Source organism: Patella vulgata, chromosome 1, assembly GCF_932274485.2.
Source record: "Patella vulgata chromosome 1, xgPatVulg1.2, whole genome shotgun sequence".
Classification (NCBI taxonomy): domain Eukaryota; kingdom Metazoa; phylum Mollusca; class Gastropoda; family Patellidae; genus Patella; species Patella vulgata.
Window position 1 is genome coordinate 93,897,570 of NC_065879.2, and position 14,778 is coordinate 93,912,347.

General features: G+C 35.2%; 1 protein-coding gene across 1 annotated transcript; it reads right to left on the reverse strand.

Moving 5' to 3' along the window:
* Nucleotides 1-3,910: 3,910 nt before the first annotated feature.
* LOC126818371 (zinc finger protein 239) lies at nucleotides 3,911-11,700 on the reverse strand (the record flags this gene model as incomplete). Its single annotated transcript, XM_050545762.2, has 3 exons — nucleotides 11,547-11,700; nucleotides 7,782-8,763; nucleotides 3,911-3,927 (listed from the first exon to the last, which is right to left on the reverse strand). Coding segments are annotated over exons 1-3 (1,002 nt in total), but the record flags the coding sequence as incomplete, so codon positions are not given.
* Nucleotides 11,701-14,778: the final 3,078 nt, after the last annotated feature.

Sequence of the window (14,778 nt, forward strand, 5' to 3'; positions counted from 1 at the left end):
CGTTCACAGGGACTGACACGCGACTGTTTAGCAGATTCATCAGGGTGGTTCTTGAACGTGTTACCAACAATATTACGGTATATAGCCTACCGGAAAACTCTGAAAAACAATCGGAAAACACCATGTTATACCGAATACCAACGGAAAACACACTAAATACCAGAAAACACCCTAAATAGGCTGGTCCGCTGTATGCTGGGGGGTAGGGTTAGGTTTTTTCTGTATTCAGTATAACATTGTGTTTTCCGTAAATTTTAGTATAGCCCTGTGTTACAGGGCAAGTGTAATGAGACCAATGTTCAGAGCCGAACTATGTTTGTGTCAGACTTTTACCATGTGTGCTAAATAATGTTCTCTGGTTTTTTTTTAAGGAAGTGGATAAACGACCGGATTCGGTTCCTGACGAAAATTTACTAGGAAACCGGATATCGTCTCTGATTGGCCAATTTCATCACTTCCTTTTATTAAATGTCTTTTTTATGGATTAATGTGTGGTGATTGGTGTAATTTCATATTAGTTATACTTATGTAAAGTGTCCAAGAGTCAGGCATCGATATTTCCGCGCACATGCGCACGGCGTGCACAGGCACATTTGCTTTAAAAAACTTTTTTGCAGGCACATTTTTAAAATTTTTTACTGTCACATAAATCATGTAAAATAAAGAATACTATTTGTTTGTTTTTTTGTTTACTTTGATTACCGTATAATAATTTACTAGAATAAGCTAATCGATGATAAAAATATCAGCATGCGACGTTAGCGATTCCACCTGTGACTTATGACCTATCACCTGTGACCTCTGCTTAATTTAGTGACAATTCTAGTAGAATGCCAGTCGATGATTAAAAGAATAGCACGCGACGTATGAACTATCACCTGTGACCTCAGCGACCCCTAAACACCAGTACCGTGTAGTAATCACACTTACACCTGATAATTCTATAACGATGGCTTCCTATAGAGTATCAAGTGGAAAAAAGAACAAAGTCTCTTGCTGAGTTTGTGGTGATGTTATTTTATTTAGTTACGGTGCATGAATATCTTGTCATCGTCAAGGGAAACAACTCTTGTTAGTATCCAAACTATACTGGAAGTTAAGTTAAACGAATGAAATCCTGGCAAAGGGATTTAATGAACTTGTTTGAAGCCGGTAGGCATCTATTCTATGTTTATATCAACCCCAAACAACAATATGCACATCAAACATAATCTTTATTATTAAAGTAATCTATAATACATTAATACAATTTAAAATACAGATGTGACGTCACCCTTTGATGTTGGCGTACCATTATTTCAAATAATCGTACGGGCAACTTGCCAATCGTACCTTGTCAAATATTAGACTCGAGTGACGTATTTCACTGTAAACGCACGTGCGGAGTGTCTGTATTTTAAGATGTTTAATGGTCTCGAGCTGAGACATTGCGTAATATATTGTAAAAACACTCGGACCTGACGGTCCTCTTGTTGTTACAATATATTACTTAATGTCTCGCTCTCGACCATTAAACAATACTTAGAAACCATAATAAAAAAGGTACTAAAAATTTATTATAATTTCTTCTTCTACTGAGACCAAACCAAGAAGCTTTCGTAAGCCCCCCCCCACCCCACAATCATACTATATACCTGGCAATTGAATAATCTCCTTTTGAGTTAGTCCAGCTCTGAACGTAGGTCTCATTACAGTCGCCTCTACGTCCAGGGAAGCTAGCATAGAATCAATGTCGACCGCCCCAGTCAATTTTACTGGGCAACTTTTTACCGCTAAACGGTCGCGTGTCAGTCCCTGTGAATACCTGAACATCTTAGTGAGAAAATACGACCTTGCTTACCTCGCTAGATCCAGTATGAGCGACACAACAGGCTGTTAAAAAATACGTCTCCACCTATCAAGTTGCCTTTTCGCTGCCATTACACTCTAAATGTAGATCAACGTCCATATTTAGGAATGTCAGCCAAAAACACGACGAAACGAAATTTGGATAAAAATTAGAATCTTTGAAAAAAATTAGAATCTTCAGTCATTTATTGCTGTTGTAATATTAAAAGGTGGGAAAAGCAATAACAGGCTGTTGTGTCGCTCATACTGGATCTAGCGAGGTAAGCAAGGTCTTATTTTCTCACTACGATGTTCCTTTACATTGTTCAGTTATTCACAGGGACTGACACGCAACCGTTTAGCAGTAAAAAGTTGCCCAGTAAAATTGACTGGGGCGGTCAATTACTTTCGACATTGATTCAATGCTAGCTTCCCTGGACGTAGAGGCGAGTGTAATGAGACCTACGTTCAGAGTTGGACTACTTTTGAGTATGACCCTGTAGGCACATTTTCAAGTGTGTGCGCAGGCACACTCAACTTTTATAGAGCCCTGCCAAGGGCAGCTCGCTAAGTTGAATTGTCAGCGCTATATAAATACCGTATTATAAATTAATTATTATTATTATTTTTATTAGTTTTAGACTTAGCTACTTTAAAATATTGACGTGAAAGTGAAACCACCATTATGAAGGTTTCATTTATTTAACAACAATCTGCAGGTCTCTACTCTGTACTCAGTCAATGCCTGTTACTGATTTTCGTGTCAAGATTGGTGAAGTTCTGCTGACGTCATAAAAACATTTGATGATAACAAATTTCTCCCAACTCACCATTATTTTGTTAGCAACGTTTATTGGTTATTTATAGTTATTCAGATTGGTTGACGATTCTTGTTGGAACTGTTCCAATCGTACGAGCACCAAACAACCATCGATTACACCCCCCACCACACCATTCCACTGACCGTTATTTTTATTTCCATTTCCGGTACAGCAGAGATGGTTGTATATAGATTTCAGACCAGGACCCATCAACACGAAAAACTCATTAACGTGGAATCCCTGTGTACTGATTTTATCTGATTAGTTTTAATCATGATAAAAACATGTCTACAGGAGGTGATAATTTTTGACATGCAAATGAATGTCTAGTTTCATCCCTTCAGCATCTTTTTATACCCCTAATGGCTGAACAGTGGTCCTGCCATAGGAGTACATTTACTAATCTCAAATAAATTTCAAGCATGCATGTGCTTTAGAACATCAGATCTGATCCATTATTCGGTCAAGTGGTGTGGTTTTGATTCCCAACTTGTATGTGAAAAGCAGCAGGGTCATCTGTCCAACCTCATGGGTTTTTTCAATTTCCTTTCACTGCTAAAAAATTTGCAAGTGAATCTTGAAATAAAAACATATCTTAGTCCCTAAATAACCTAGTCTGTGTTGAGTGAATGGAATATGGATGAATGTCATGTATGTCATAACAGTCATATGACTAGATCTATTTGATAAGGCCAACTGCATATTTCCTCAAAGTCACAAGATGTAAACAGGCTTAGGACTTGTGATCGTTTCCGAGAATTGTGAGTAAGGTTTAGGGTAAGAAGTCTTGGGTTAGGTTTAGGGTAAGAAGTCTTGGGTTAGGGTCAGCACCAGCACATCTTGAGGAAATTATGCAGTTTTGGAGGTATGGGGTTCGATATTGGTCTTGGCCGAGAATGTTGACAAGAGATTTTCAGCTTTATTTCCCCATGTCTGTCGTGAAGGATGATGGACCTCACAAGTTACAGTGTTTTGTCTGTCGTTAAGGATGGTGGGCCTCGCAAGGAACAGAGAGAGAGAGAGAGAGAGAGAGAGAGAGAGCATCCTCGGTTACCCAGTGTACTCATTCCGTCCTACTCCACTATACCCTGGGTTAATCCATAGGGTTTCCACGAATTCAAATTATCTGCCCTGGCCTAGAATGTAGCTACAGTCTACAAACCAATCAGAAAACAGTTTACAAACCAATCGTTTCGCCTTCGTTTTTGTAAGGGTAGATAACCAAATTCATGTCCATTTACTGAATGATTTATGAAATAATGTATATATTTATAATTTATTTATATTTAATTGTATTATCAAAATCTGTAGTATGTGTTGATGATTTCAAATATGTATAACATCTATATGTTTGACTTTTGTTATTATTATTACTATTCGTTCTTTGTCTGAAATATGTCATTCTGTTATGTTTATTATTATTGAACTTATAATTGGCAATTTGATTCACAATAACTTGTCAACGATATCACATGGACATAAAATTCCGGGAACGAATGAACGATTCTAAATAAAACTAATGACCCTACATTGTTATATGAATGTCCGGTCTTCATTAACATAATATATAATTGGTTGTTAATAATTACGCATTTAGAATAGGCCAACTCCTAACATTGTCCGATGAGAGTTACTTCCATTTGCCAACTTCCTTTTCAAATAACAATTGATGGGATTGGTCGATAAAAATAACAAATTCATCAAGGGCGGATAACTTGAAAACGTGTCTCCTCCATAGATTAACCCAGGGTATAGTGGAGTAGAACGGAATGAGTACACTGGGTAACCGAGGATGGAGAGAGAGAGACATGGGGTTTAACGTCCACCTGACACAAACTAGGTCATTTTGGGACTAACATGGTTTAATTTTATTTCAATAATTTGCTTGCGCGTAGGGGTCTTTAGCAGTTGACTCAATGACAGACCTTATGATACAGTGTGCACGTGTTAACCATTCGGCTATCCACCCCCCTGGACATCAAGCACACTGTATGAAGCAAGCTCATCTTCATTATCTCATTTTATTTCATCAGTCTGACACATAAAAAAAATATTCATATTTTTGTAAAGGCTGGAGGGAGCCACGCTGGCTAAGCGGGTAAGACGCTGGCTCGCTAACCTGGAGGTTGTGTGTTCGATCCGTGCATTGGCCAAGTAAGTTCATCAGGATTTTCTGACGTGGTTTTTCCCTTGTCAGTGGTGCCAGGACGGAGGGTCTGACAAGGACAGCTGTCTAGTAGTTCGGAGGGAACGAAAAAAAAAATGAGGCCCCGTGTATATATTGGCATGCATGTAAAAGATCCCTTGGCAGTTGGAAATCGAGATAAGAGTAGGCCATAGCGCCGCTACCCGGGCAAAATTTCCCTCATGGTACACTGTATGGCGCATGCCCGTCTTCATTAACCCAGTCAGAGCAGAACAGTAGGACGTAAAACTCCATTTCATTTCATTTGTAATGGCTGGGACAAAGAAAATTTATTACCACTAAACAAATTTCATGACCATCATAACTATATAATATAACAATATGTTATAAGGAATATTAATAATGTGCATAAGATAATACATACATATATGGTAATGCTAGAACTAATGAATATTAATGATGTGTATAAGATTATACATTTATGGTAATGTTGGAACTTATGAATATTAATAATGTGTATAAGATAATACATGTACATATAATGTCCTGATGGAACTCATGAATATTAATAATGTGTATGATATTAAACATACATATATGGTAATGCTGGAACTAATGAATATTAATGATGTGTATAAGATAATACATATATGGTAATGCTGGAACTAATGAATATTAATGATGTGTATAAGATAATACATATATGGTAATGCTGGAACTAATGAATATTAATGATGTGTATAAGATACATGTAATACATATAATGTACTGATGGCGCTAATGAACATTAACCCATTTTTGATCACAGTGAATCCGTTCGCACCCATCATTTGACGGTAGCGAATCAACTCGCATTAGCGAACAAAAGCGCCAGATCAATCAACAGATTTCTATTGTTTTTATTCCATAAATTAATGGTGATTGAGTAATAAAAATAAAACACCCAATGAAAAGGAATGTTATATTCGCTAATTATCGAATAGAAAACATACGTTTCAACAAAGGATCTTTCAGTATTTACGTAATAGGTCAGAGGTGAAAATTCACACCGTGTCAATGACTTTGGCATTATTCCAATATTTTCACGTTGTCACTTATGGCTAATAATTTTAAGATATGAAGAGTGAAATGGAATCAGATTTTTTATGATTTACTGCCAGGCATATCGTAGAATATGATAATGTCGAAGAAATCAACTATTTGTTATTTTTTTTGACGTGATGATGTGAAGAATGTGTATACTCGAGCCGAGATCAAGCGTGTCGCCGCCATCTTGGATACGCTTTCTGACAGACGATAACACAAAACTTACGGCTAATAATTCTAGACTTTGGAAAACTAAATTGAATCAAAACTTTTGGGATTTAATACAAGCTACATAAAGGAATATTACATTGTCGAAGATTTCAACTATATATTTTTATTTTCGACGCAATAAAGCAAAGAAGACGACCATTCCCGTCATACATGTATATCCAAAGAAAGGCAGAAATGTTAAAATGCCGATAGCGATGAGGTGACCAAGTGACCGTCACTTGGGGTGATATTTCTTTTTCAAAGTTATATTTATATTTACTATTGTTACGAGGAGTTTGAGCCAAGTTTAGAAACGAATTCCAAAATGGCTGCCAATCTCCCCTACACTAGCTTTGAAAAAGGAGCAGTATTTTCAACTTTTTCAGAACTGAAGACAGCAATTAAGAGATGGGAAGGGTTAGGATTAGGACTATTTTTACGAATATTCAGTTTTTAACTTCTCCGATGGAGGGCTGTGAAAGCATCGTCGTAACAATAGCCTAAGGACTAATTTTACGATTTGTCGTAACAATAGCCACTGCCTTACTTTAAACACTGCTGCCAACGTGAGGGACTATATTTGTCTTCTATTTTCAAAAAAAAAAAAATATTAGGGGATACTTGTTCATGTTATTTTACCATTATGACAGAGTAAAGTCATAATTTTAGTGGAACTGACTTTTCAATGTTATTTATAGTAATATAATTTCTACTTTGTACAATTGAATTTTATATCATTGGAAAGAACACGACAATCTGTACATTTTTGTAACAGAGCATTTCTGTGTATAGAAAATATTTTTTTAGTTACATGTATTTGCAATTTTGTAGTGGATTTTAGGATTAACAATAATCCCCTAATTGGCTTAGGGAGATTGGCCCCGCTGATTTAATTGGCTTAGGGGTAGGGTAGCTAATCTTTTAATTGGCTCAGGGTTAGATGGGATAAATTGTCTTTATTATAGTAACACAATTATAAGGTATGGAGCAGAATTGTTGTCACATTAAACATACATTTCAATACATACAACTAGACCTGAATATCCCAGTCCCTGAAATTATTCGCCTGTCCAACTTTTTTGGGTTTTCTCCGGGTCCTCCGGTTTCCTCCCACTGCTAAAGGTATGGAGCAGAATTGTTGTCACATTAAACATACATTTCAATACATACAACTAGACCTGAATATCCCAGTTCCTGAAATTATTCGCCTGTCCAACTTCGTGGGTTTTCTCCGGGTCCTCCGGTTTCCTCCCACTGCTAAAGACCCCTACGCGCAAGCGAATTATTGAAATAAAATTGAACCATATGTTAGTCCCGAAATGACCTGGTTTGTGTCGAGTGGATGTTAAACCCCATTTCTCTCTCTCCCTGAAATTATATAAATATGCAGCTAGACCCACATGGTAATATTCACAGCTAGGTCCAATATACCAGTCTCTGACAGATTTACAACAAACATCACATTTGAAAGTTTTTTTTTCTCTTGTATAAACTTGAATGTAACTTTGTAGACCGCAAGTTTGACTAAATGATTTACAACAAACATCACATTTATATGTTTTTTTCTTGGGTATGTGTTCTTGTATGTCTTTGTAGTTCAGCTGGCCTAGAAAATGATTTACTACAAACATAACAATAAAACGGTTTTTGTCCACTATGATTTCTGATGTGAGTCTGTAGTGTTCCACTCTGACTAAATGATTTACTACAAACATCACATTTATAAGGTTTGTCACCAGTATGAATTCTCATGTGTGACTGTAGAGTTCCACTCTGTGTGAAAGATTTACTACAAGTATCACATTTATAAGGCTTCTCACCACTATGAATTCTTGTGTGTTTTTGTAGATGAGAATGCTGTGTAAATGATTTACTACAAACATCACATTTATAAGGTTTTACGCCAGAATGAATTCTCATGTGAATCTGAAGATCACTAATCTGAACGAAGGATTTTCCACAAGTATCACATTCAAAAGGTTTATCACCAGTATGAATTCTTGTGTGTTTTTGTAGATGAGAATTCTGAGTAAACGATTTACTACAAACATTACATTTATAAGGTTTTATTCCAGAATGAATTCTCATGTGGTACTGCAAAGTATCATTCTGAGTAAATGATTTTCCACAAGTATCACATTTAAAAAGTTTTTCACCTGTATGAATTCTTGTGTGTTTTTGTAAATTACAATTCTGAGTAAATGATTTACTACAAACATCACATTTATATGGCTTTTGACCAGTTTGAGTACTTGTATCTGCTTGAAGTTGGTCTTTCCAGCCAAAACGCTTCTCCCAAATTTTACCATGTTGTAAAACAGAATCCTCTTCTTCAACATGTATTTCACAGTGTTTTTCTAAATCAGTTTCTAATCTAAATTCTTTATGGCACAATTTACACTGATAAACAGTTTCAATATCATCAGTTTTCTCTTCTTTAACATGACAATATTCATCTACATCATCAGTTTTCTCTTCTTTAACATGACAATATTCATTTACATTATCAGTTTTCTCTGCTTCAACATTAAATTGAACATGACAATATTCATCTACGTCATCATTTTTCTCTTCTTTAACATGCATTTTATTGTGTTTTTCTAAATCATCATATTGTTGGAAAATCTCATCGCATACACCACACTGATGGAGTGTTTTAATATCATTAGTATCCTGTAATATATAAAAGTTGTAACATCATTAGTTTCCTGTAATATATAAAAGTTATAACATCATTCATTTCCTGTAATATATAAAAGTTATAATATCATTAGTTTCCTGTAATATATAAAATTTATAGCATCATTAGTTTCCTGAAATATATAAAAGTTATAACATCATTAGTTTCCTGAAATATATAAAAGTTATATCATCATTAGTTTCCTGTAATATATAAAAGTTATATCATTATTAGTTTCCTGTAATATATAAAAGTTATAACATCATTAGTTCCCTGAAATATATAAAAGTTATAACATCATTAGACCTGAAATGTTATATAATCTATTAATTAGACATTTATTAACAAAACAAGACCATAATCAACGCTCTATGGCATCGGATGCTCAAGATTTTAACTAGATTGGAACGGTTCGCCATTTAAAAATTTGATTTAAAAATGGGAAAGCGAGGCGAAGGCTCGAATATACCTGTGCCCTGGTTACCACAATGTACAATGCATGTGATTTGATGTTAACTGACTTTCGTTCGTTGGTTCGTTTCTGGAGTTTAACGTCCACTTCTATATAAACTGTAACAGCAAACCTGGCTTCATTTATTAGCTGTACGGGCAAAAGGAGTAAGAAAAAGATAAAACAGACGTCATAATCCAATAATCCCAAACAAATCGAACGAGTATTATTCTAGTGTACACCATTTTGAATATATAGAAACCGTCAAAAAAGCCACCGATTCGTATTTGTAAACAAATAATTAAATCTTTTGTCTCTTAATTATTACTACTCTTACTGTAAATACTAATCCGAGATTGATCAAGAGACAAAGGATTGGTACCTAATTTATTGATAACTGACTCAGCCAAGCGCAATAGACTGTAACGTGTGTGCACAGCATGGAAACCAAAGCTTTGTGGCAAGAAAATTTTATTGCCACGGTTAAAAAAGAATCGCCACACTGGAAAAAGTTATCGCCAAAAATTTTGCCAGATTAAATATTTTATCGCCAAAATTATATTTTTATCGCAATTGGCGTAATTGTCGATCGACAGCGTAAGCGCTGAATACCATGATCTATGACAATTACAGTCGTAGGAAACAGGATTTATCTGTTTTGATGAAATACTAATCCGAGATTGATCAAGAGACAAAGGATTGGTACCTAATTTATTGATAACTGACTCAGCCAAGCGCAATAGACTGTAACGTGTGTGCACAGCATGGAAACCAAAGCTTTGTGGCAAGAAAATTTTATTGCCACGGTTAAAAAAGAATCGCCACACTGGAAAAAGTTATCGCCAAAAATTTTGCCAGATTAAATATTTTATCGCCAAAATTATATTTTTATCGCAATTGGCGTAATTGTCGATCGACAGCGTAAGCGCTGAATACCACGATCTATGACAATTACAGTCGTAGGAAACAGGATTTATCTGTTTTGATGAAATAAAGCCTTTTTGGTAGCTGATACACAAGGGACGTCCCAAGGCTGAAATTTGGTGTAAAGGGGTATCTTGGACCCCTATTATGAAGGTTTCATTTATTTGTCAACAATCAGCTTGGCTTTACTCGGTCAATTGGTGAACTGACCTAAAATCTAAAATCATAACGCCAATTTACAAACAATACGAATATACAGCGGTGAACTAATCTTGATTGTGATCGGTAATCAACAAAAATCAACGAGTAAAACTTATTTATTTCATACATTTAAATTGTGTACGAGCCAATTACTGTCTGAACCATCGTAAATTTTAAATTGATTTCTTCGAATGTGAACAAACTTTTTAACTTTTGTTATTATAAACTTATCTGTATGTTTGAAATCAACTCCCATTAAATAAAATCCATTGCATAACTAAATATCCCAAAGAATACAAAAGTTCTCTCTTCAAAAATTGGACTATTTACTTGTAATTAAGACTGAGTGTAAGGCAACAATGCTTTCATCACGTGTTGGGCGAAACCAATGCAGCTGTTGCAGGGGTGGTTTACTTTTGACGAATACATGTGTTGGAATCAAAACAAAGCGCGATCATTACGATCGTTTGAGTTTGGGCAACGAAAAATATCAACTGAAGGCAATTACAGAGGAGATCTGTATTGAAACCATTGATTGCCAGTCTGTCAAATTTTATTCACAATTCCACTGATTCCATGGATACTCGTAAAATAAAGTCTAAAAGTCATGTATAAATTAAAAATTTCCTATTTTCTTCATGTTATAAATAATTTAACAAGGATCATAAAGCTCACCTCCGAAGTGTCCAAGTGTATTGTTAATTTGATAGCATTCTTTCGATCAAATAACCGCTTCAATAACATCTATAAGCGTGTTGCTTCAGCCCTCAAAGTGCCTATATTAGGTGGGTTTATAATGCCTATAAGCCTGTAAGACCCCATAAGAAGAGTAACATTAATTCACGTTTCCATATGACGCTGAAAGACATTATGGCACAAGATTTGTGTACAAATGGTAAAATGTTTATTTTGTCTTAAATATTGGATATCATAAGCCTACCTATCTTCCTGGTAAGATCACGACATCAATGTTGATTTAAATTGACAAATAATTTGTGTTTTCAACGTGTAAGACTTTGGATGATAGGCTATTGAGTTAGAGACTTAGCTACTTTAAGTAGTTTGTTCATAATCAAAAAAATCGTTTAAAATTTACGATGGTTCAGTCAGTAAGTAAGAATTAGTTGTGGACGACTTTGCTTGTGGACGAGTTAACTGACAACCGTCATGATAACAAATTTCTCTGTAAAATCAACTCACCATTTATTTAAAGTTATTCAGATTGGTTGACGATTCTTGGAACTGTTCCGATATCGTAGGAGCACCAAACAACCACTGATTACACCCACAACAGCGTTCCAGTGAGACAAGTTTAGATCAGATTTTTAGACCTTTGACCGTGATTCTATCTCTATTTCCGGTACAGCAGAGATGGTTGTATATAGATTTCAGACGAGGGCCACTCAACACGAAAAACTCATTAACGTGGAATGCATGTGTACTGATTTTATCGGATTTGTTTTAATCATAATTAAGAACGTATCACAGGGGGTTATAATTTTTGATATGCAATGGAATGCCTAGTTTCATCTCTTCAGTATCTTTTATACCTGTATTGGCTGAACAGTGGCCCTGCCATAGGAGTACGTTTATATATAGGACATCATTTTTTTACCTGCTCTGGACGTTTCCAATAGCAACACAGATAATGAATAAATTCCAGGCATGCATGCACTTTAGTCAAGTGGTGTGGTTGCCTGGTTTCCATTCCAGACGTATGTGACAAGGAACAGGGTCGCCTCTCCAACCTTGTGGGCTTTCTCCAATTTCCCTGCTACCCCTACTGCTAAAAACCATGGGCTTGTAAACCGAGAGCTTAGTGGAGTAGATACTGAGGATGATATTTGCCACAAAAATTTGCCACAAAATGATCAAATTAAAATTTCCGTCCTAAGCCAGTGCCAACTATACATGTCCAGTAAAGAAGATTATGAGGCTGAGAAAGTTCACACTGTATGACGTACGCCCGTCTTTATTAGCCCAGTCAGAGCAGAAAAGTAGGACGTTAAATCCGGTTTCATCAGACTGACAGACAAAAAATTATTTATATATTTGTAATGGCTGGGACCAATAAAATTTATTACCACTAAACAAGTTCTTGTTTGTTTGTTGTTTATTAAAAATTTAACGTCCAATAGATTATGAGATGATATTAAAGGCAGGTTGATTTAATCAAGTTTTATTTACATATCAAGGCGTAATATAGAAAAATGTGATAAAAACCTAAAAAAGATAGGTTGCCAGGCAACGAAACATACACCCACAGCAGCTAAATCGTCCACGCGGTCAATAAGGGTTGACACATATTTATTCTTTTTCAGGTAATTGGGGGCATTTACAAGACAATTTCATACAGATCAGATTATAATTTTTGTCGTTTGAGGGTTCACAAGGTTCTACAAACTGAAACAACGGCCTTAACTCTGGAAGTAATTTACCGACAATTCTGAAATTTCACAGGCTTTTTCGTTTTACTAATTTAAATAATGCATATAAATTTCATACAGATCGGATGGTAACTTTTGTCATTCGAACATTTACAACGTTCACAAAGTAAAACAAGGGCCATAACTCTAGAATAATTGACGGAAATAGCTAAATTCAATAGACATCCATTTCACAAAATTAAATGATGCATATAAATTTCATACATATTAGATGATAACTTTCATCAATCGAGCATTAACAAGGTTAATAACTCTAGTAGTAATTATTGTAAATTGCTGAAATTCAATAGGTTTTGTGGTTTCATTAATCTAAATGATGTATATCAATTTCATACAGATCAGATGATAATATTTAGCGTTAGAGTGTTCACATGGTTTAAGAAAGTGAAAAAAGGGTCATAACTCTAGACATAATAAACGGAAATTGCTGAATTCAGTAGGATTCTTCTTTTTACTAATTTAAATGACGCATATAAATTTCATACAGATTGGCTGTTAACTTTAAATGTTAGAGCGTTCACAAGGTGCAACAAAGTTAAACAAGGGCCGTAACTCTAGAAGGGAAATTGCTGAAATTCAATAGGATTCTTCTTTTCACTAATTCAAATAATGCGTATAAATTTCACAAAGATGATAACTTTTGGTGTTAGAGCGTTCACAAGGTTCAATAAAGTGAAACAAGGGCCATAACTCTAGACGTAATAAACAGAAATTGCTGACATTTAATAGGATTCTTCATCTCAACAACATATATCAATTTTAAAACAATTGATTCATAACTTTTGGAGTTGAGTGTTCACAAGAAATTGTGGACAACGGACGGACGGGGACGACGGCAATATATGTTCACATTTCCATGTGGGCGTGTAAAAAGACATGATCTTGTATATCAAAATGTCACTTTAAAACACAGTGTTGAAATTCACTGAGAACAGAGTGTGGGTCACAAATCTTTTACTGTTATTGTACTCAACCAGTAAATTACTGAAATGTATATGATCGGTCATCTCAAATAATATCAGATTTTAATGTAACAATATCATCATGTCATATAGTCATAATATCACATCTTAATGTAACAATATCATCAACAGGGGTCTCGACAACCGGGTTTGCATCGCACTTTGCGGATCGATTCTTGCCCGTTGCTAATCAATTTGCCACAAAATAGATAACTTGATTCGCACAAATGCTAATCATAAATATTGATTCTTTTATTTCTCACATGGACAATTTTATGTCACTGTAAAGAGTTGTGGATAGTTTTTATAACGATTTTTCAACATTTCTTCGCCAGTTTAGTCACGATCATCTAGAATCTAATATCTATTACTGGTAAAAGCAAAGTTTTAGCGCCCCCTATATGCGCGGAGTTACATCCCCCTGATTGTTTTTTTTTTTTAATGACAGCCGTTTTTTTTTGGATAAAATAAAAATAATCCATTGATTTTCTTCACAAAATGGGATAGATATTATGGAATATATAACAAAGATAGGCACCAGTATTAATGCGGATACTAAATGACGAATTTATAACGGATATTGGCAGCAGGGAATTTTCCATCGACAACAGCGATCTTCGTAGTTGTACTAAAGTTGTAGGCTAATGTCTGTCAATTTTTCCGATGTATGACCGATGCATCGCATGTATCGATGTTAGATCCTGATGCATCGACACGTAAAATATTATTTGATTGATATCAGCACTGACGAGTGAATGGCTGTTACGTCAACAAATGACATGGTTGTGAATATTGAATGTTCAAAAGACGAATCAACCCAGAAATGTCATCAAAATTATTCCGATAGGCCTACTACGTGTCATGAGAGAAGATACACAGCAATGAGCAGACATTAAAATATTTTTAACAATAATTTTGAAATAGTGGGACTGAATAAACCTTTGCATAATATTGCAAAATTCAACAGATAGATTTTACTTCACAGTTTTCCGAAATTGTAGTCAATGGATATTCACACACTGC